Genomic DNA, 23,791 nt, shown 5'->3' on the forward strand with positions numbered 1-23,791 from the left:
TGTGGTTATTTGTTAACTATTTATTTCACAAATGAAGAGTGCAAGAAAAACCACCAAGCGGTCCAACAACAAAACAAAGTTGGATATTCCCCAAGCAGTACAACAACAAAGTTGTATATTGCATTTGTAAGTCCAATGTTTACAGGTTGCAACTCAGCATTGAACTGCGTTTCAAAGCTCTAAATTGCTCCTCAGTTGTGCACAAGCAAAAGACGTCCACACGGGTAGAATCTGTATTTCTCCTGGCTCCTTGTAAAGTGGTTAAGGGCTAATTAATAGAAACACCTTCCCATTTAGCCCAGAGAAAGTCAGGAACCATTCAGCCGAGAATACAGCTGTTTAACCTCAACAGGTGGCAGTGGTTCAGAGTCCGAGGGCTCAGAAAAATCACAGGGTTAACCTGAAATTAGTCAAGCATGCACAAGTCTCAGCACTGCCATACTGAAGGGACAGAACAAAAATTACATTTGCAGACTGAATAATTAAGTCATCTTCAATGTTATTTTCTTTTTGAGGCAAAAGATTCAATTTGTTGTTCTGTTTCCTTTCTCCACTGAAGGCCGTGTCTTGTGAAGGCCAAACAGCACAGTGCCTGAAGCGTAGCTTGTAGAGACTCCAGTGTCAGAGCTCCACTCTCTCATCCACACCTAGTTACAGCATCATGAGTCCAGAGGAAACAGGGGCATCCCCAGTAGAGTTCCAGATGTAATACTCTGAGGACACAAGCTCTCGGGCTGCAGAAATAGGGAATGATGATGTCAGCTTCCTGTAGGTAACAGCATTAGACAATACCCAAGAACATTTTCTAAAACCCACCACTAGGGGTCAGGGCCTATTTCCAAAGCTCTAAATCTGAGGGACACTGCCCAGTTTCTACAGAACAAAGTGCATGCCGGAGTAGCATGATGTCTGCTTCAATGAAGTACCTTTATGAGATATGTTTCCAACCAACAGCAGACTGAACCTCTGCATGCAAATAAGTAAAGAGCAGCAAAAAGCAAACACAAGTACAGTGAATGTACCAATGCTTGTGTGTGGTGAACAGAAACATGGTTTATAGGTGTGAAACCTTTGAGCAATAGTGAGTGCATTGGAATAGGCGCTGTCAGTGTGCATATGTATATTCAAGTCTTACAATTTAATCTGACCAATGACACATCTTGTGACTTGAAGACCTAAATGTTTTTACTGGTTAAGTGTGCCGATGCCATGTATGTATTAACACTCACAGGTGCTGATGCGTGGCTTGGCGGAGGAGTACACCTGCACAGAGTGCTGGTCCACCGAGCATCCAGAAAGAGTCAGGTCAGGGACTCTGAAATACAGCTGCAAAACAGACACACACTGACACTGTCACACAGCACTAATGACAGCATAGCTGAGAATAACATGAACTTTCAATGACAAATTGAAAAAATGTAACAGGCCAGTATCACACATCTATATACAATGAAATCCAAAACGCCATTACAAGGAAGTCTGCACACAGATCAGGTTAAAGAGCGAAATATCAATTAATGTCTGGGAATAAAAATAATCACTATATTTTATACGTATAATAATATATATCTTGATATGAAATTCACACATCCACATCAAGATAATTTAACACAAATCACCTGCTTCATCCTTTATATTTCATGTAACGATTTTCCCAGTAAAAGCTAATACCATTCTCAATCATTATGAGTCAATATTTTACACCAGATGAGGTACAAGCACCCAACCTGGAAAATGCGCCTTGTTTTAAACCAGAACCCTGTGTGCACAATCACCTTGATGTACGCAGTGAGTCCTGTGCAGAGAGGCTCAACAGGCCCTTGTGCCTGCCCAGAGAAACTCACAGTGCCTCCCAGGGAGACCTCTAAGGACCTGGGGAACTTCTGACCTTAGGGGAGAGAGGAAGAAAGAAACAAACGTTGTTTTTTTTTACATCCTTAAAGAAACACTGGAAGCAGATGGGAAGACGCCTCAGGCCATCCCTGAAATCGGTGTACACAAAGCTATAGAAGAGTAATAAAAACGACACCCTCTGCACCTACCCAGCACCCAAACCAGAAGGCCCTTCTCCCGAGATACCTCCAGCTGGCCTGAGCTCACACGCACGTCCACGTTGGTCAGCTGACCCCTGGTGAGAAATCACACCGGCTGTTTGTCCAGGTTACTTCTGACCAGTTGTCTCAACAGCAGACAGAAAGCATCAGCAGGCTTTAAAACAGAAACGGTGTATTGTACATCAGCGACGGTGTACATTACCTGTTGAAGAAGGGCAGGTGTGCCTCGCAGTACTCAAAGCTGTTCTTCACACTTTCGTGCAGCTTCAGGCTGACAGTCACCTTCAACTGGTTCTCCTCCTCCTTTAGCTGATAGGACCCCAGGATGGGAGGCACAGGCACCTAAGCACAGGCAGCAAAAGGAAGAGGTCACAGGGAGATGAGGACCAGCTGCCTGAGGGTGCACTGGCTTTGAATTATTTCCTCTACCATACAAAGGCCGTGTTGAGAGGTCTCTGTGAAGTGTTCATATTTTTGTCTGTAGAATCTAAACTACTTTGTAAGGCGGACATTCAGAGCTGGTGGGAACTGTATGGGAAGAATGCTGGAGACAAGAGGTCCTACACAATCCTATACTGTGTTACGTAGTGACTGGTGTGCTATGAAACTTAGCAACCAACTGTGTTAAAAGAAGCCATCTTTGGCAAATAAGGAAGAGGAAGAGGTAGGTGATTCTGGAATGCTGCCAACCTGAGAAGCACAGGGAAGCGTGAAAGATCCCAGAAAAATATTTAAGGACTGTTCTAGTTTAATTATTTTGAGCAAAATGCACCAAGCATCTCTGTGTGTTTCGCTCCCTCCCACTGAGACAGACTCCTGACAGTCTTTTAAGGGGAAGCGGGAAAATTTCTCCAACAGCTGCAAAATATAATGTGTGTCAACAGCCATGTGGATGAAGCCGATACCCTGGCTTTTTGCAAGGAACGGCTGGATGAGGTCCTTGGATCAACTGGCTGCTAACTACCAAACAGAACGGCCTCCTCTGGTTTGCAGCCCTGTTTGTGATCTTGCATGCTCTCCCTCTGCCCGGGCCGGTCTGTAGGCAGGTCAGGCTCAGGCAGGGTATCTGTGCTTCCGGCCTCATCCGTCCGGGAGGCCAGTCTGTGAGCGTGTACCCCTGCGTGTGGCCCCGCTCCTCCCGGCCTACCTGCGACGTGTAGCTGCAGAGGCAGAAAGGCTCCAGCGGCGGGGAGAAGGGGAACTTGTAGGGGCCGGAGAAGGCCGAGCCGTCGCCCTCGTCCACGCTGCTGGCGGTCAGGACGCTGGAGTCCAGGGAGGTCACGCAGGGGTGGACCAGCACGTCCTGCAGCGGGGAGCCGTTCGGCGGCAAACTGAGGGTGACGGTCACGTTCGGCAGCACCCCTTCCAGCTCACACTGACACAGCAGCGGGAGAGAGCACACTCTGGTGTTAGAGACAGCAGCATCTGCGCTGCTCAGAACAGAAAGCTTTCATAAGCCTGCAGATGATCATGGGCATAATGCATTTATGAAGACCCAGAAGCTGATAATCATGAAGAATCAAGGAAAAACCTTCTTCTGTAGAAGAGCCTTTACTTAACTGCTTCTGTTCTTTACCCCTCTGCTCCTACTGTATTCAGTTCCCCCATCTACTGTCTCAACCCATTGTGTATTCTCATTGTGCATATCTTGTGTATTTTTTTATTGTTGTTGTCATTCTGTAAAGCACTTTGAGAAGCCACCTTTAAAGGCGCTATATAAAATAAAGTTGTTATTATTATAAGAATCCTGTTTGGACATATCTGAGCAGCAGTTGTTAAGAACTAAAGCCTTACTTTGCATCAGAGGCTGTAAGCAGGCAGGTAAGGCCACAGTGGAGCTCTTTTGGTTTGGTCGTAGTGTGGGAACGGAGAAGGACGCCCCTCTCCCAGTCCTAACCCCTGCAGCCCGGGGCTCACCTTGCAGGTGACCGTGCCGAAGACGTCCCAGAGGTCCTGCTTGGTGCGGCTACCGTACTGCATGGAGCGCACGTGCTCGCTCAGCGCCACGGTGACCGTGGCTCGCCCGCGATGCCCGCCTGGCTTCCAGGCCGGCTGCTTCTGAGCCCCGGCGGCTGGCGGCGAGGGGGCTGGTGGCAGACCCGCCTGGGGGGTATCCAGAGGGGTCCCCAGGGGACAGACTTGCAGGACCACGGCGGGCAAGATGGCCAAACGCGAGGCAAGGAGGTCCCCTTCAGCCTTTCCCCCCGGCCCACACAGGAAAGCCTGCAGCCCCGCCAGCAGCGAGAGGGCCTGGGACACGGAGGCCAGGCTGGGTAGCGGGGGCCGAGGCTCAGGGGGGGCATCCACCAGGGGCAGGCAGGCCAAGATCAACCCCCCCTGGGTGACGGCCAGCAGGGGCCACAGAGCGCCGCCCTCCCGGCCCTCCAGACGCAGCTCCAGGGCCGGGGAACGCTGGGGGCGGGCGCAGTCATCCCGAGCAGCCACAAAGGGCTTTTCGGGGTCCGTCAGTGCCAGCTCTGTCAACAGGGGGTGCAGCACAGCCGCGTCCTCGGGGACAGCCACATACTTCGCCCCGGCCATCTCCCGGGCACGTCTCTCGACCGTCGGGTACCGCCTGTAAGACACACGGCAACACACTGAGAGAGGGGCGGTCAGCCAGCACACGGAAAGCGCAGTTAGAGTTGTGTATGCAGCTGCACTTTTCTTTACGCTGGGCAGTTTATTAGCACTTTTCTGATGGAATGTAAACTCGCCAAACCTGTATTAAAAGCTAAACCAGGCAATTCTGAATTTCTGCTGGGGAAAGCGCTATGTACTACCCTGAAACAGGAGGGATGAGAACTTGAAAGGTCTGGTGCAGTTCGCGTTTTGAAGTCGCCCCAGCGGAAAACCACCTCATTTACAAACTCTCAATCATTTGTCATGTGACAGTGAAACTAATGGCCCGTATAAAAACATCACAACTGACACTTGTGCAGGACTTCTTTAATGGTTATTAATAAAAAAAAACACGTCTTTTAGCTATATTCATGGCTTTGAGGTGCAGTCATGAAAGCAGTGAGCGGGGTCACTTACTTTGAGAACCGTACTGTCCCAGGCTCTCCCTTGCAGTGGCTGATGATCCACAAAGCCCGAATACTCATTTTACCTCCTTCCGTGCCTTTATTGTAAATGTGTACAAATGCTGACTTTAACTCGATCTTCTTACACCCAGTCGAGTAATCCAGTGTGCGCAAGATTAGCTACATGCCTCCCATTTCATTTTCAGCCTTCACTCGTCACTCCAGCTCCCATGCGACTGACACCCGTCTAAATAAAGTTAACAACTACGTGTATCAAAACAACGAATCGGTCGCACGTTACTGTGAAAAAATAAGACGATGATCGACCCACCTACAGTAACTGTTCGATACATTTTTCTTCTAAAAAGAAGTGCACAAACTAATCTTGCAACTAACAATAAAAATGTCTGAGAACAGCTCTCCCAGTCTATGTGTGTGCTGACCGCTGTTAAAGGAAACGTATACAAAATAAAGTGCTGTTTCACATTACTGTTCAAAATTAAAAAAATCAAAACTCGAACCTATTGCGTTTACAACACAACTACTTCCTGCTCAAGGTAACACGTGCTGACACGCCTGCGCGCTGCAACTCGTGAGCGCTAGGCTCCGCCCCCCTATGTCGGGCACGCGCTCAAGCAAGCCAAACAGCGTTTGTACTTTTGGCTGGAAGTTGGGTGCTCAGCATAAACGTTACTTATCGGATCATGTGGGTGGGTCTCCTTCCTATTTGTAGAGAACCATCATAATGCAATAAACTAGCAGTTTCTACAGCTAAATGCATGCCATCTGATATGCTGCATTTAGCTGTTCATATACCTTAAAAACACGGTCGGAACACGTGTACCTGATCTCATCAATGAAACAAAAATGCTTTAAAACGAAATATTTTATTTAACGGTACACAGACTTGTTTCCTGGAGAAATAAAACGAATTGAGAAAACTGAAGGGAATCACCCCATACATTCAATGACTTAACAAATAATGGAAACCTAAAATGAATCGGTAATTCCTCATTTTTGAATAATTCCGATCTCCAGATAATTCTGACAGGTTATTGGGTTCTTTTCCAGAGCAGTCACACTCTGGAAAACGCCCAGCTCCAGCTTCGCAACGCCCAGCTCCACGGACAAACGCGCTCCCCCGTCGTGAGCGCGCCTAGCTCCGAGGCCGCGCCCCTGGTGTGGGTGGGGCTTATTGTTTCTGTTTCCGGCCCGGATATGGCAGCTGTGTACAGGAAGTATAGGGCCTGTGGAAGACGGTGAACAACAGACTACAAGAAAGCACAAGATAACAGAGGGGCTGCCTACCCTGGGATTCTGCTATCTTTCCCGGTTCGGTCCGGTTCAGCCAACGCCGCCCTTTCTAGAGTTTCAGGTTGGAGCTGAAACTCATATCATGGCAACGACAGCTCAGCTGTTTGAGGTGGGGCTGCAGCGTAGCTGTGCAGAATATTGTGCTTTGTTAAAGCTTGCAGTTTAATTGTGATAACGATTTTACTATTGACTACAATAACGACACGTTTAATATGCTTATCTCATCCCGGACACGCGTTCGTGCTTGTGTTTCGTGTCTTCGTGATTTAATATCAATACCCTGTTCAATGAAGTGTGTGGTTGGTTGCCTGTCAAAGAAGCTTATATCCCAAATATAACATTTTTAGAATTCAGGTCTTTTTTAAATTAAACCTGCTACACACTCGCAGATCCATAGAGAAATATTGGCGGAATTATTATTTAACTCTCGTTTTTTTGCAGTGATATGAATCTGGTAGTCCGGTCCAAGTCTCTTGGGATATAACAGGACAATGATTCTGGGGCAGACGTTTACACCCAGGGAGGCCAGCAGTGCTCTCTCAATAGAAAAGACCCTTTCAGCAGTAAGACGAGTAGGGAGTGGAATCGGAGAAGAGCCGTGTAGTTTTTGTGATTTGCAGTAGTGGAGTCCAGTGATGGGCTGTGTTGTTTCTGGCAGATCTCAGATCGGGTGCAGACCGTAGCAAGGAATTAGTTAACGCTTGTTAAATATCAATTCTTAATGTTTAAGCCGCCCACTCTTCCTGCAGTTTGTGTATGCCGTGTCTTGGGCGTTTCACTGAAATGGAGTTCATGAGCCACAGATTGTTTTGCATGGTACATTTGAGTTACAAAGGCTGTCAGCTGTTCTTGCCACAGTTATTGAACAGAAGAACAAGGAATAAGTATGAGGGGTTTAGTTCATCCCTTGGTTATGTTGTTACTGGTAGTTTCTCCTAAAATCTCTCCTCGGTGTTTCTTAAGGCACCCTGCAGTCTAGACGCAAGGAGCTTGTTAAGGCTGTTAGTAAAAAGGCACTTGATTTTCCTTTTTAAATGAGATATTTTCAGGTGATGTTGAAACCGATGTGTGAAATATGTGAGGTATTGGGTTCCTTCATGCTCTCTTCTGTTTGACATTTACCATGCAGGAATCCAGTTGCAAGACAAGTAAGTTTGGATTGGACATTTTTGCGATATGGCTCGACACAGAATTAAAATGAATTCTGAATCAATACCTAAACAATGAAGTTCACCCAATGGGGGGGGAAAAAACATTTTCTTCCTGCGGAGCATCCTTGTCTTGAATTGCAATGTGCTGATCCTGAGCCCCGGCTTTTCCCAGCCTGACACTTTGTCTTCCTTTTCTTCCTGCAGGAGCCCTTTGATGCGGATGAGTACATTGAAAGGCTCGCCTGGAGGACCCCTGGGGGCGGCTCAAAAGGAGGGGCTGAGGCCTTTGATCCCAAAAGGTAGTGCTGGCCTTCTTCTTGATCTGTGGGCTTTTCCTCAGCTCGGCGGGAATATTTTTGTAGATCGGGATACAGCTTCCCTAAAACAAATTGGGGAAACTTACAGGGGGTTTTGGTGTTGCTGAAAAAGCTGTCTTGTAGATCTTGTAGAGATCTGTACACAGCATAAAAGAAACACATTACTTATAACAGCAATAACACACACGGGAAAGCAAATCTTTTTCCACAGGTATTTTGGTAGATGGACTTGACATCGGTCATTTTGCCGATTAGCTCTTGTCATCTGCAGTGTCTCCACGCTGAAAGCCATAGGTTAGCATGTGCACAGCCACTGTTGGAAGCAGTAAAGTAGTACAGCTGAGACTTGTGCTTTGCATCAGATTCTGTCCTTTTGCTTTCATAGAGTGGGAACAGGCAGGTCTTGGTACATCACTGACTTCTGAAACCTAGATGTCACATCGTCTCAGATCATCCCACTCATTTTCAGTGGGGCTCCAGTAAGACAAACACAGCATTGCTGGCTGAATTTTACACATTCTCATTCGCGTAACAGGGGCTTTCCTGCTGTCCTGCTGGAATGTTGTCATATCGGGATGAGCTCACAGGAAGGGCAGCAAGTGATCTCTGAGAAACTCCATCAGTGGAGCAACTACATGCTCATGCCCAGACCATCACCATCAATTGTACCCAGTAATTAGCATTTCATTTTGCACAGCTGCGTCACACTTACTGATGTCCATCAGGCCACTCTACACAAAACCCTGATTTGTCGCTAAGGAGGACTTGGCTTCACTGCTGAGCAGTATACCTGAGGTGTTGCTCACACCACCTCATGGTGACTGTCACAGACGTGTGGCGATGCTGGGGGTTGTCTTGTGGTTTCCCAAATTTAAATTCCTGGGGCTTTACTGATGAATTACAGTATTGCCAAAGTAGGTACAATTAAAAAAAAATGTTTAGAGGTATTTACAGTAAGAAATTATAATTTAAGGTTTACATGCATTGAATAAAACATTATTGTGGAACAGGCTTACTGTCTGTTCCTCTGGCTTTGACAGGAGATCCCATACTGCACTGCCAGCTCTATTGAGTTTCCTCCCCCCAGTAAAATTGGGAGCTGTTTTGGGTCTGGCAGGTGTGGCAATTCTGCAGTTAGGTCAATTAGGTCATTTTCAGGCTGTGTTTGGCTTATAGCATCTTCTAAAGTTAGAAATTAAAACATCTGCAGAAGGTGATTGACAGTACTCTGATTATTTGGATTTTTATTAATCAAATCATCAAATAACATAACTTTTTTTTGCTTTAAACAGTAGATGGCGATAGTGTCCACTAACAAAAATGTGAAAATGTGCTGAATGAGAAGATTGTCAAGTCTTAATCATGATGAATCAACATGCATGCATGTATATATATATAGTTCAAGCTGTCCTATATTTTTTAATTAAAACTGAGCATCAGGTCACAGTGGTTCACTGTGTTCATTTTCATTGATTGGCTTTGGGTTGTCAAAACCTGCCCATGTGCTAAAATGCTGCTCTTAGCCATCTACAGTGTTAGGAAGCCAGTTGATAGGCTTGAGTGTCAGCTCTGTGGATCTCCAAATCCAATTAATCAGTTAATGCAAACTGAATCTCCTGCAGATTCACAGTGGTTGGCTAACTTCATGATTCTTGAAATTGCAGTTTTTCTCGGAGGCTTATTCGTTAATGACTAATTAATAAAAACAATACCCAAAACATTCAGTCAATATCCAAAATCCATTCATTGTTTGAGAAACATCAATGCAGCATATATTTTCAAATCTCGTTTCTCAATTTTTTTTTTCTGGAACTCTTGCATATAGAAAGAATGATATTTTCAAATAACCATCTTTAGACCAGGGGTGGGAAGGTCTTTGGGATTTGAAGAATCTTCAGGCTTTTGTTTCATTTTAGGTCTTAATAAAGCTTATTTTTAAGACAATGTTAAATTAAACACAGTAATAAAAAGATGGAGGAGCTGTGGTAGTTCAGACGACAAGGGCGTCTAGCTCCTGACCGGAAGGTCCCGGATTCAATCCCAGGTAGGGGCAGGTGAGGGGCAGTAGACTCAGCCTGCTTTCCAAATGAGTACCGGGGGTTAATCCTTCTGGGGGTAACAGGCCGGCCGGAGCGTGATGCTGACCACATCACCTCCACCTCCAGTCTCGGATGGTCAAGAAAAATGATGGCCCTTGTCCCCCATTCCCCCATGGGCCTTTATGGCCTGAAAAGGGACCGACCTACCTAATAGGAAGATGCATATAAACTTGACTTTGTCTTTGGAATATTAGCTAATGGCAAAAAACATCTAACTCCTGACATTAAATTAGCACTTTTCTGGGCACTTCACTCAAAGCACTTTACAGGTTACCATCCACCACCTGGATGATGCAATGGCAGCCATAGTGCGCTCATCAAACAAATGTATGTTTTGCTCGTTCTACTGCATCTTAGTCCTTAGGGGGCCGAGCCTTTGCGTTCTGGGCTCTTTTTGGCAATTCTGTGTGCTGATTGCTGCCTGGCTGCTTGGTTCGATTCTGGGACGGTTTCCTTTGCTGCCCCTCTGCAGGCTGCTGGAGGAGTTTCAGAACCACATTGAGGAGCTGAAGCAGCTGGATGAGCGAATCCAGAGGCGGGTGGAGAAACTGGAGCAGCAGTGCCACAGGGAAGCCAAAGAGTTTGCCCGCAAGGTGCAGGACCTGCAGCGAAGCAACCAGGTCAGCTATCAGCCATCACTGTCTCTGCCCTCTGTGACTGCTCCTCATGGCATGTGCCAGTATAAGACTGACAGACGGTTCTGCGAAGATCATTTGTTTTATTTGGTTTGACTGCTTTGGGTTAAGGCGTGATATCTGGTTGTTTACTGTCATTGCCAACATAATCAGCAGAGGTTATCCAATGGGGCTGTCTGCGGAAGACAAGTAGTCTTTTTAAAGGAGTACAGTTTACTTCTCCTCACGTTTAATGTAGTGGAATACGCTTTTATTCTCAGAAGTATTTGTCTGTTTGGGGTCCACCTCTAGGTGCGCTGGCAGCTTATCTGGTCCTTTTTGATAGGGTGATGTTCTGTGCCCCTTAAACCATCTGCCTGTATGTTTGTCTGTACAGGTGGCATTCCAGCACTTCCAGGAGCTGGATGAGCACATCAGCTATGTGGCGACGAAGGTCTGCCACTTAGGCGACCAGCTGGAGGGGGTGAACACGCCACGTCAGAGAGCTGTGGAGGCCCAGCGCCTCATGACCTACTTCAACGAGTTCCTGGACGGGGAGCTGCGCAGCGATGTCTTCAACAACCCTGATAAGGTCACACTAACATGCTGCTCGGAGAGAATCTCCCCTCTAATTACCACTGGACCGGCCAGTATCCACTTCCTGATAGACTTCCTGTTTACATGACCGCAGTACTCAGATTTTGTGTTTGCTTGTAAAGGCACAAACACGGTCTGTTAGCTGTTAGTGGGCTATTGCAAGGACAGGGAGTCCAGGATCTGCCATTCAGTGCACGTGCAGAAAGACGTTTTGAATTACTTACGTGGCTCTGCTGCTTAAGATGAGTTGAGTACTGAAGAACCACTAGTCTGAACAAAGGCTGGAATGGAAGTCACAAGGTTGTTTACCCCTTTCCTATACCACAACTGATAAAGTTATTTAAGGTTGCTCACCTTTCACATTACAATTAGAACTAGTTGCCAACCATTAAGTACTGCACATGTAGCTACTAGCTGTTCTCTCCTCCACCTTACAGAACTACTAGTAAACGTATCTCAACAGTTTGTCATGGCAAACCCAGCCATTCCCATTAACCCTTCTCACCATGGGCTTGGTGATACTGTTTAACTGTCCCATAGACTGTTTTCCAGTGAAGGAAGCTATGCAGTTGTCTGACTGTGGCTGGTCATGAGCTGCTGGAACAGAGAAGCATTTAAAAGCCTTCCATCTGCATTTTCAACAAGATCTACCCATACTTTTAACACCGTCCTCTGTATAACCTTGGAAAAAAATTAAACTGAGACACGTGGGGTCGAAGGGATATGTCTTGTAAGACCTACATGTGAACATGGTACTGACAGTAAGACACTGGCAGCATCTTTTCCGTAATGTCCCAAGACTGAAACTGGACATCATATTCAAGGTGGACATGAATAACTAAAGGACTGCGAATATGTGAGTGTACCTAGAGCAGAATGGGAAGCTGTGTGTCAATAGCTGGAGGGACAGGCTTTGCTAATCCCTATAAAACGGAGGGCTGGCCTGCCAGCATGGAGACAAGTGCTTATAAACCCTGACTGCAGGGCGACGGCTACATCACTTACATGGGATTTAGCTAATCTTAGCTAGAGGACAGATACTTATAAAGCCTCACAGAGGAAAAGGCTGCATCTACCTCATGGGAGTGATTAATGATGTTAGCTTCAGCAGCCTTCTATGGGAACAGTGAAATGAATTGTGTATCGTGGGCCCATCATTTATTTTGGGTATGAATTCATTCCCCCACTCCTTGAAAGTTAGTTCTGGTTAATTAAATTAGCAATGATTATTTACACTAATTTTGCAATGCACACAATATAGAACAGTCCATTCCTATATCAAATATAAATGCATGCACTCTGTATTTATTTCCTGTATTTGGAGGGCAAAGTGAATCAGCCTTTGCTGTTGCTGATTTTCATAGGTGATTTTTCCATGTGGTTGTGTCTTTGAATTCCTCTGCAGGAATGGCTCTGTGATGCAGGCAGGTGTTCAGAAGATTTGGTGTGCTTGTTATTTCTTCTATTTGAGTATCAATTTTCTGGCCACTTTCCTGTTTTTTTCTAGATTAAAGAAGCAGCTGATATCATTCAGAAACTGCACCTGATTGCCCAGGAGTTGCCTTTTGACAGGTGAGTTTGCTCTTTACCACAGAGCAAAATCACAGGATTCAGAGAGGATGCAGAAAGAGCATGAATTAAAAAGCTGTTCCTCCAAAATGTGTAAGAATGACACAGGGATAGAAGAAGAGAAATCCAACGTTTTGCATCTGTGTACAATTTCAAGACCATAAAATGATTTGAACTGGGGAAAAGGTTAGCCTTAAAGCTTTTTACGTTTTGAGGATAGAAGAAGAGAAATTCATCATTTTGCATGTGTGTACAATTTCAAAACTATAAAATGATTACAATTGGGGAAGAGGGAAGACTAAAGGCTTTTTATTCTGTTCATCAGATGGTGATTAGAATTTCTCCTGTCTTTTGGTCTTGGTAGGTTTTCTGCCGTGAAAGCAAAGATTGCAAGTAAGTGGTTGCGTTTTGAAATGCCTCTGGATCCTCTCGGAGCACGGGAAGGGGAACTAGGCCTTTTTAAGGCATCATGTCTTGTCTGTAGCTAATCCGACTATGAGAGCTTCCCTGTTCTGTAATTTGCATTGTCTGTAACCTCCAGTGCTGTGCTGTGTTGACGTGTGATCTGTCTCTCTGTGCAGGTAAGTACCATGACCTGGAGCGCCAGCTCATCCAGGAGTTCACAGCTGCCCAGCGCAGGGGAGAGATTGGCCGCATGAGGGAAGTGGCCTCAGTCCTGCTGCACTTCAAGGTGACTGTCCCTTATGTTCTGTGACCTGCCAGCCCCATCCCTTTTTATTATAGAGGGCTCCTTCATACTATGAGCATTTTGGCTTTCTGACATAAACTCTGTGACCATAAGGACATAAGAAAGATTACAAACAAGAGGAGATTTTTTGGCCCAGATACCCCATCTAGTAGTTAGTACTCTTGAAAGACGCTAGGGTAGGAACAACATTTCTAGGTCGGTTTTTCCATGCACCCACATCCCTCTGAGCTAAGAAATGCCTCATGTTTTCTATTTTAAATGCGCTTCCAGTGCTTTGGATTTTAAAATTGAGAGGCAATATCATTGTTCACGAAAAATCCTATCTTTCCATTCAGATCTTGAATCTTTGCACATTATGCTCAGAAGGCAGGAGAGTGGCGCAGTGGTGACCTGTGTCTGTGTTTTTGCAGGGCTACGCTCACTGCGTCGATGTGTATATCAAACAGTGTCAAGAGGTGGGTCATCTCATACTTTTCTTTCTTTGATTCCCCACAAAGTCAAATTCTTGAGTAGTTTTATGGAACGCAGTACATTTTTGCTCTACTATGTTCAGTGTCTGTTGTCCGTGTAGCTAGTTGTTTGTGCTGTCTCTATAATGCTGTACCAGTGTACCTGCAAGACAGCTGCATGCATAGCAGCATCAGTTTTTTAGGCCCGAGGTCATTGTAGACTGTGGTTTGCGGTCATGTGCAGGATCGCACAATTGCAAACTGTGCTGTCAGCAGTGTGCTGTGTTCGGTTTAGTCCGGAGGGTGACTGGAAACTTTGTGTGTGTGTAGGCGGCATACCAGCAGAATGACGTATTTGAGGATACGGCGTCACTGTGCCAGCGGGTTAATAAACAGGTGGGAGAGGTGTTCTGTAGCCCGGAGACTGTTATGGCCAAACTCATCCAGAGCATCTTCGAGAACAAGCTGCAGGTAATCATTCCGCTTGATCATTGGCTCGTAAGACTGAAGCACTCTTCACTGTGCAGTGTCACCCATTCGCCCATGATTCTTGGAAGGAACAGAGCATTCTGAAACAAAAAAGATATCATTATGAAATATTGTGGGACAGAATTCTTCTGTTAAATTAAGTTAAAAATAGGGTTTGAAGGACTAAGTTATATTGCAGGGTTTTGGAAGGTGATAGGGTTATGAACCCAGATTGGACTAAGATTATCATCAGGACATTACAATGAATGAGATGTAAGGAAAATTCATATGCACCTCTGGTAAGGAGGTCCATGGCCCTAGTATGAAACATACAGTAGTATTGATGTTGGTATTCATGTATAAGACAGTTTACTTCAGCATTTCAGACACCACTAACTGGTTCTCTTCAGTAGTTTTTAATTTACTGCTGTGTCTTCAATGTCTTGTGTTTGACTGATGAGTATAGACACACATTCTTGTAATACCAAATACAGCTGAATGAAAAGAATGGGAGTTCTTTCACGTGAGTTTACGTGCCTCACGCTGTATGTCTGATGTCTTGATTTTGACGTGGTTTGTGCTGTAGCCCAGAAGGACAAGTGTTGGCCCCAAGGAAGACTGTTTCCTTGGCTGAGCAGCTGCCTGTCATGGTTATGGTCTAACTGAGGTCACGGTCTACTGTTACAGAGCCACGTCAGGGACAAGCTAGAGGAGAGCCGCAAGTCAGACGCTGAGCAGTACCTGAAGAACTTGTACGACCTGTACACCAGGTAACTGGTGTCTCGCCACTGGCTGCTGGACAGCTTCTTTTGAAGGTAAAAAGTCACTCCTGCTGTGGTGCTCACTGCTGCCCGTGGTGTCCTGCAGGACGACCGCTCTGGCCAGCAAGCTGACCGAGTTCAATCTGGGCTCTGACAAGCACACCTTCCTGTCCAAGCTCATCAAGAACATCTTCTCCTCCTACCTGGAGAGCTACATCGACACGGAGCGCGAGTACCTGCGCAGCCGCAGCACCATGATCCTGCAGAGATACTACGAGTCCAAGAACCACCAGAAACGCTCGCTGGGCACCGGAGGGTAAGATTGCGGGGGACCCTGGCATTGCCAGTTCACTTTGCCATCTCCGTGCTTTTATCACTGCTTGTTGGGTCCCTTAAGGGCTTTTCAGCAGCCAGGCTTTGGAAGTGGGAAAACAGGGAAATATCCATGCATTTTTCAGCCTTAACCCACCCCCTCCCCCCCCATCACCTGGTTGTCATTGTCATAATTGGCTGCCTCCCAATCCCATTGTCTCACTGACACCACAGACACAGGATGGCTCTGGGCAGGTGCAGCCTCTCAAACAGTGTCTCACTGTGCACCAGAACATTCTTTCACTCCATCTGCTGCATTTGGGGGTGACTGTACGCCCCTGGGTGAGATCCTTGGATCAGTTGGCTACTGACTACCAGTAGGTTAGATGGGCCGATCGGCCTTCTCTCGTTTTGTTGGCCTTTCAGATGTCTTTATACGTAAAGTCCGTTATCTCAGGTGTTGGCGCCGGCAGTATTGAGGGCCCCCCTGTGTCTGTTTGCAGTATCCAGGACCTAAAAGAGCGGATCCGACAGCGAACCAACCTGCCCCTTGGCCCCAGCATCGACACCCATGGGGAGACCTTCCTTTCACAAGAGGTTGTGGTCAACCTGCTGCAGGAGACCCGGCATGCGTTTGAGCGCTGCCACAGGGTAGGTACACTCCCTCCCCCTGGGGCAAATACACTCTTACCCTCGGGGTTAGTACACGCTGTTCAGAGAAGAATTAAGCTGTGCCGAATACAGTCTACTTATGAAAACACCAGCTTCTGCCCTGGAGACTCAGCAGACCTCCCCCCTTCTCTCTCAGCTGTCCGACCCCTCTGACCTCCCCAAGAATGCTTTCTCCATCTTCCTGCTGCTGGTGGATCATCTCTGTGTGGATCACATCGACTACGCCCTGGAGATCGGCCTGTCAGGTCGGCACAGCCGCTGCACCCGGACCACTTACGTCAATCTATGTTATCTTTTTAGGTTTTTAATACCTTTTTCTCAGATGAGCCAGTTATAGTAATAAATAATAGACTTTTTTTTATATAGCGCCTTTAAAGGTGGCTTCTCAAAGCGCTTTACAGAATGACAACAATGAAATTAATAAATGAGGATACACATTGGGAGGAGACAGTAAATGGGGGAACTGAATACAGTAGGAGCAGAGGGGTAAAGAACAGGACAAGTTAACTAAAGGCTTTTCTAAAGAAGAAGGTTTTGAGTTGGAGGAGTTTAGAGAAGGTGACTTTCTGATATCCTTTGGGAGAGAGTCCCACAGGTTTGGGGCATAACAGGAGAAGACCCTGTCACCCATAGAGTGAAGACGGGCTTGGGGGACAGATAGGAGACCAGAATTAGAAGAGTGAAGGTTGCAAGGTGGGGAGTAGGATGATAGCAACTCAGACTGGTATTGAGGTTTCAAGCAATGCAGAGCCTTGTAGCTTTGTGAAAAAAAATGTTATGTGTTTGGATGTTTTCCTGTTGTCACAAGTCATAACCACTCATGCTCTAGAGTCCTAGTGGAGTACAGCTATTTCAGTATTAATAATATTGATTGCTCCTTACCAATTTTTAATTTTGTGCACAATCATAGGGCCACCTGGTTCGCTCAAAAGAGGTGTATTTATGGTTATCCAGTGAGACAAATTGGATAGACTGGATTCTCTGTAGGGTCATAGTTTAGGATGGTGCAGGATCTGTTTTATTACCCCTGTCACTTTACACCAAGAGCTAAAGTGCTGAAGGGGGAAAGTGTGTGATGTGCTTTTTTTATTTCCTGGCAGCAATCCCATCACCCGATGCAAAAAATGCCAACTTGTACTTCCTGGATGTGGTGCAGCAGGCCAACACCATCTTCCACCTCTTTGACAAACAGTTCAATGACCACCTTATGCCCCTGATCAGGTGAGCCCCCCCTGCCAGCGACAAGGGACACGCAAACCTGCGTGTGACTGCTTTCGCGCGTCTCTGACATCAGCCTCTCCCCACCTCTCACACTGCTATACTGACTGTAGGGCCAAGCTGTTTCATACCTGGCACTTGTCTCGTCCACCAAAACAATGGCAGAGAACCAACAGCCACACTGACGTGAGCTCGGTGGGGGGACGGGACTGTTCTAAATGTGGCACGCTGGCTGTAACTCCCTGCCTGGTTCTGTCCCTGTCTCCGCAGCTCTTCCCCGAAGCTGACAGAGTGTCTGCAGAAGAAGAAGGAGGTCATTGAACAGATGGAGGTGAAGTTGGATACCGGCATCGACAGGTCAGTCATAAGCACACTTATGTAAAACTTTGTTGAAACCGTTTGTGTCCTGGCGCGTTATAATGCGATCGCTGACGACGTTGTGGATCGTGCATCGTCTCCAAGAGAACCAACGGCGCTGTCTGCGGTCTTGTGTTGAATGAAATGAAGCTGCTGGCTGTGTGTTTCTCATAACGCATCCCGTTTCCCTGCTCGCCTTTTCAGGACCCTGAACTGTATGATTGGCCAGATGAAGCACATCCTGGCCACAGAGCAAAAGAAGACGGATTTCCGTCCCGAGGACGAGAATAACGTCATGATTCAGTACACTAACGTGAGTGCCTGCAGCGCCCCTGTATCCTGCACCGCCTGACCGAACGCAAACACGAACACGGTCCCTGTGTCTGTATCTCGCAGGCCTGCGTCAAGGTGTGCACGTACATGGGGAAGCAGGTGGAGCGCGTGCGGAAGTCCATGGACGGGAAGAACGTGGACACGGTGCTCACGGAGCTGGGGGTGCGCTTTCACCGGCTCATCCACGAGCACCTGCAGCAGTTCAGCTACAGCTCCATGGGGGGCATGCTGGCCATCCGCGATGTGGCCGAGTACCGGCGCTGTGCCAAGGACTTCCGGGTGAGCGCAGGGGCAAGGAGAGGGAGGGAGGGCTTGGAATACAGGGACGGGTAGCATAGGATGCCGGACAGGGGGATAAATGTAAAAGTAGTAAGAGATGTCTGAAATATGTTCCTGTGGGACCTTTTTATGCTTTCATGCGTGGGTCAGGATTTGTAAACTACTTGTCACCATTGGAAAATGAAGAGCAATTCAGTTAGGAAAGAGAATAGGAAATATTTTGTGACACAGAGTATCTGCAACAGGCTTCCCAGCAAGGCAGTTGAGGCCCAGACTCTGGGCACCTTCAGGAAATGCAGACTGATCTTACGGTTTCTCAAACACAACGCGTGTGTATGCTAACAATGCTGCAGTCCTGTACTGCTGCTAGTGGTGCTGGTGAACCAGTTGGTGGCACTCTGCTCCTCAGATCAAAGCTTGAGCTATAGCTCAGTTTTTCTGTGTGGTCGCCGGGGACACAATGCTGCAGGAGATGCAGTTCTTCAGCTCAGACATTAAACCAAGTTCCTGATTACTTGGCAATTAAAGATCCCATGATGCTTACCAGAAGAGTGTTAACCCTGGTTTCTTGGCTGCATTCCATTCTGAATTTGTATAGTCTGGCCTCCCTGGACTGTAGTTCCTCCTTACATCAGCAGTTTCTGTTGGAAGATAGCAGCTGCCACTCGTGACTCAGGTGGGGGCTGCACCTTGTTGGATGAAATGGGTCCTCTCTGGTATAAAGCACGTTGAGATTGAATTTAAATTTGAGGAATGTATTGCAATAGAGTTTGAAACTATGCTGTGAGCCTCACTGGCGATTCTTACTAAAGATTGATGCTCCTCTGCTTCCCCCTGCAGGTCCCACTGGTACTACAGCTCTTTGATACACTCCATGCCCTCTGTAACCTGCTGGTGGTGGCCCCCGATAACCTAAAGCAGGTGTGCTCTGGAGAGCAGCTCACTAACCTGGATCGTAACCTGCTGCACGCCTTTGTCCAGCTGAGAGCGGACTACCGCTCGGCCAGGCTCGGCCGCCACTTCAGCTAACGGGCACCAGACTGAGACTGGTATGGCTACGGGGTCCCTCAAGCCAGTGACATTACCAATGAATCACTGTACCCTTCAAGACACGAGAACCAAACAGCAGGGTCCCTCGGTTGACCTGCTGTTAGCCAATCCCCGCGTCCTTCCCAGTAACAGACAAGAAATAAAGACTGCCCTTTAGTTCTTAGAGTTTTCTTGCTGCTGGTTCATCTTAATGAGCAAATGCACTTTCATGGTGTTCTGTCAGGTAATAGGCCCTACATCAGTGCATAGCTGTACAATCAAAGCTAATCCACCTCACTACACAGAGCAGTATCCCCAGAGCTATCTAGTGTACACTCCTGTCGGGTAATGCATTTACTTGTTCAAAGTCATCACTCTTCCCATCTGAGAAGGCTCTTTAGCTAACGCACACCAGAACTGTCGCTAAACCCAGTAATACCACAGTTTATCCAGAGGCAACTTGTTTCCACTTTATCATTCATGTAAAAGAAGGCCACTTGCTTGCTTAGTGAAAACAACAACAACAACAACAACAACTTTTTAACCCAGTCGGTGCTACAAGAGTCACTTTCGTTGGCAGGGTCTGGTAAAATCCATAAAAAAAACCTTTGTTCCTTTATCTCAGGTTAACTTCCCAAGCCAAACCGCTGAAACTGCAGCAGCTCAGTGTTACGGCGGCGTGATTCCATGTGAGCACATGGGCCTTTCCTTTGACAGTGCCACCTGGAAGGCTATTCTGGGTGGGCCGTGGGATCTAGACATATTCAATTCCAAGGCCTACACTTGTGTATAACTGCAGGCGCCTGTATATCACGTGGAAAAGATTGCTGGAACACAAGAGCGGAAGCCATCAGAACTGAGAAAGTCATCAGAAGTTTTAGTCAAGTGACAGGCCATAGATAAGTACTTTCAGGAAGGGCTGCCAGTCTTTGCACTCCTCCAGGTGGCTGTGTAGACAGATTTGGGGACACTCTTCTCTTGGCGCAGGTCAGAGCGAAAGGATGTGGCGCTGCCAGAAAAGCCCACCTCTAAGCCCTCGCTCTCTAGTCCATGATAGCTGAAAGTGATCAAACCACTCCACTGAGAACGCGATCATCTAGGACATGGGTCTGGAGAATTTGTGCACTTTTATTTTGATCTGCGTTGACTGCAATACCACCTTTTTAACTCGATTTTATGTGCTTTTTATTTTTATTTTAAAAAACTGGTTGAAGCTGGGTGATTCTTGGCACCCTCTGGTCTGTACGTAAGCAGTGTAAAGTTTCTTTTGTTCCAAACAGTTCTTTTTTAAAAAATGCCATAGTTGTATTAAATGTACAGTACAGGAATGTCTGAGTTAGTCAAACTCCTCGGTTTCTTTTGTTACAGTGCCAAAATCAACCATTGTGCATTGTGGCTGTTTTATGGCATAGGTTGGGGCCATACAGGCATCTGAAGTACTGCTTGCTGATTCAGTAAGCCCACCCTGATGGGGATAACCCTTTTCTCCTTTGTAGAATGGGCACAAACGTGCAGCAGCTGATGCTGGTGACCACAATAGTATCCTCCCATTCCTAGGCCAAAGGCACAGATGGACACATGACAAGTGCTCTGTCCTCTGACCTTGAAAGGTCAGGGTGTAAGTCATGAGTGACATGAGTTTGGTGCTCTCGATGCAAGATCAGCGTTCTGTGCCCTAATTGTATGTGACACCAGTTTTGATGGCAGTCATCTTTAAATGCCTGGAATAGTTAATCCTATATGTCAGGGGACTCTCTCTCTTCCTGCATTCAGAAGTAGGAGAAACTGCTTGTTGCGACACATTGATACACATTCATACCAAGGTTAAAGAACTCTACGGTGATGCAGTGTACACATTTCAGCATTAGTCTTCACTCACTTGTAGTACAGTACGCTGATATCAATACCTTTAGTTACTGAAGAGTGAAGTGTAAGTACCGTAAAAAAAGACCAGTTTATTTCAGGTTCTGTGGAATCGGAAGACTGGCGAGCTCTCAAGGTTGACTCCAGTGTTGCAAGTGTCCAGCACATATTTCCCAACAGGCCTAGAGGCAGAAACCAGCCAAGCTCCTTGTTATAACTGAAACACTAGACCTGTGTCTCTCTAACCACCAGGTTAATCCTTGCTGACAGAGGAGGGTGGAAATCTGAGTGGAGAGTGATGGTTTATAATTTGTACATGCTTTATTTCAACAAGACACTTGAAAGCTGCCCTGTCCTCTGCCCCCCACGATTTTGCCTCTGTACAGCTGTTTGCATTTATTACTACTAATAAAATATCTAATGTTGTGTTAAAATCTGTTCCAGTTCTTTCCGTCTTAGATAGTTTTGACAACATATTCTTATTCTTTTCTTTTAGATTGGAGTTTAGAAATAGTTACAGCTGTTGGGATGCTATTTTTAAGTCATGTCTGGAACCGTAAGAATACAGAGCTCAGAAATGGGGAGGAAAAAAAAGAACGTCCTGGCCCTAAAAATGTGAAAGATGAAAAGTTGTAAAATGCTGAAGTTGATCGCATCTCCTCAGGAATGTTCTCATTCTCAGATCATATTTCATAAGAACTTAACGTTTGCAAATACGAGGAGGACATTTTTACCACATCGGCCTTTTGCCTGCTAGTAGCTGATTGATCCGGGGGTCTTATCTTGCTGTTTCTTGAAAGAAGTCGGGTATCGGCTTCTCCGATAGGGCTGGATAGCATGTTCTACACTCTCGCAACCCTTTCGGTACAGAATTGCCTCCTGCTCTCGGTTCCGAACACCCTTCCCCTCAGTTTTCATCTGTCTTCTGGTTCCCTTCTGAGCCCAGGAAAGTACGTCTTGCTCTTCGTTGGGTTAGTGAGCGATACGTTTTCAGAATGTGGTGACGATGGTGAGTATTCTAAATGAGGTGTTACTAGTTACCGGTGCATGTTACTAATGTTACTGTTGCATCTTAATGTGACTCAATTTAAATTCCACATATTTAATTATGTATTCTAATATTTTGTTTGCCGTTTTTCTTTACAAAGTGAAGCTTAGTATAAGAGGCTACACGAAGGAGGTCTGGATTCTGACCTATATGTACAGCTAGTGGATATGTGTGGACCGTGCGCACCCTCTCTGACTACTGAGAAGTGTCAAGATAGGACTGAGCTCAACACAAATGGTTTGCAGTGAAAGCTGAAATGACAGTTTTATCCTTGCCTTGTTATATGAAACAAGAGTGGCAAACGTCTAAGATTGTCTGTTGTGGGAGCTTCTCTAGTTTCTGAGCTATGAATCTATCCTCCCAGATATTGATGGGTTTTCCAATACATGTGTCGAAGCGATGTGGTCTCGTAACTAAGTAGTCTTTAATATGTATGTAAAAATCCTCTAGTTTGCGTTACTCTGCAGTAAAAGGCACACGGGCCAGTGAGAGAGAGAGAGATGTAAGGTACGTTCCAGCACTTGAACACATAGTGTGTAGTGTTCTGTAGAAGGTACACAGGACGCAAAGCAAAGTCAAACAATATAATTAATTAGTCTAATATTAATATTATTAATGCCGCTGAATTCAATTCTCTCATCCCTAATCACAACCGGATAGCTTGTAAAAACTATTTTCTTAGGCTCGGGCGCAAACATCGCCGCTTTCCAAACATTTGAAAACTATTTGTTTTTGTGGCGATTAAAGCGGGCCGCCTCTGAGCGGGAGCCGCGAGGGAGGGGGGGGGCTCTGGTGGATGAGGCAGGCGCTATCCGCAGCTGATAACGCCGAGAGAGACGGCCCCCAGGGGCTGTGGTGCAGATTGTGTGGAGCCCTGCGGGTCTCGGAGCCGCGAGCGGCACGGGGATTGTTTGGGGTGTATTTGAGCAGGTGGAGGGGATTAGCAGCACTGTCAATACTGGGGCGCAGGATAAGGCTGGCTCCCTTGGTTGCAGTGTATGGAGTGTCTCTCTCTCTCTCCCTCCCTCCCTCCCTCCCTTGCTCTCTCCGTGTTTCTCCAGCACTGCCACACAAACACACACAGCCTGTCTGTCTGAAGAGTCAGAAAGTAGCCGGCCTGCTGAGATAGTACTGTTTGAACTGCTGCTGTCCTGTGCAGAACCTTCACAAAGAGCAGGCAGCGGAAAAGCCTTTCTTACCACCCCTCTGCTCTTCTCTGATTGCTGAAAACCAACAACTTAATTAAGATCCTCATGTTCTTACAAGTTAGAAGACTTCCACTGCCCAGGTTCCCAGAACTGCAATAATCATAGGACTGTTCTCAAAAATTAAAAATAACACTAGCTCATTCCAAAGCTTTAACCTTCTGTCTACCTAAGCATTACTCCATCTGAAGAACATAATGCTTAGAAATTATAGTGCATCGCGTTTGGTTGCTAGTAGTCCATTGATCCAAGGATTCCATCCAGCTGTCTCTTAACACAGGTCAGAGCCTCAGCTGGATCAGGATACTCCCATAATCCCGTGTGTGAAGAAGTCTCTCCTGTTCCCCAGC

At 46.4% G+C, this 23,791-nt stretch overlaps 2 protein-coding genes across 2 annotated transcripts; one reads left to right on the forward strand and one right to left on the reverse strand.

The window, feature by feature from the left end:
• ap5m1 (adaptor related protein complex 5 subunit mu 1) lies at positions 1-5,655 on the reverse strand. Its single transcript, XM_088925754.1, has 8 exons — positions 5,091-5,655; positions 3,972-4,629; positions 3,202-3,429; positions 2,257-2,396; positions 2,043-2,128; positions 1,776-1,888; positions 1,230-1,326; positions 1-734 (listed from the first exon to the last, which is right to left on the reverse strand). Exons 1-8 carry the CDS (start codon positions 5,156-5,158, stop codon positions 652-654), a joined length of 1,473 nt encoding a protein of 490 aa, XP_088781880.1. The 5' UTR covers positions 5,159-5,655; the 3' UTR covers positions 1-651.
• Positions 5,656-6,308: 653 nt separating this feature from the next.
• On the forward strand, positions 6,309-21,616 carry exoc5 (exocyst complex component 5). The gene is made up of 18 exons (XM_088925091.1): positions 6,309-6,500; positions 7,747-7,841; positions 10,431-10,578; positions 10,970-11,164; positions 12,677-12,741; positions 13,103-13,131; positions 13,320-13,429; positions 13,858-13,902; positions 14,227-14,367; positions 15,052-15,134; positions 15,232-15,441; positions 15,941-16,088; positions 16,246-16,354; positions 17,210-17,330; positions 17,598-17,684; positions 17,889-17,997; positions 18,081-18,296; positions 19,137-21,616. Exons 1-18 carry the CDS (start codon positions 6,474-6,476, stop codon positions 19,323-19,325), a joined length of 2,127 nt encoding a protein of 708 aa, XP_088781217.1. The 5' UTR covers positions 6,309-6,473; the 3' UTR covers positions 19,326-21,616.
• The last annotated feature ends 2,175 nt before the right edge of the window (positions 21,617-23,791 follow it).

The sequence above is a fragment of the Atractosteus spatula genome, chromosome 9 (genome assembly GCF_055471065.1).
Source record: "Atractosteus spatula isolate fAtrSpa1 chromosome 9, fAtrSpa1.hap1, whole genome shotgun sequence".
Taxonomy (NCBI): Eukaryota; Metazoa; Chordata; class Actinopteri; order Semionotiformes; family Lepisosteidae; genus Atractosteus; species Atractosteus spatula.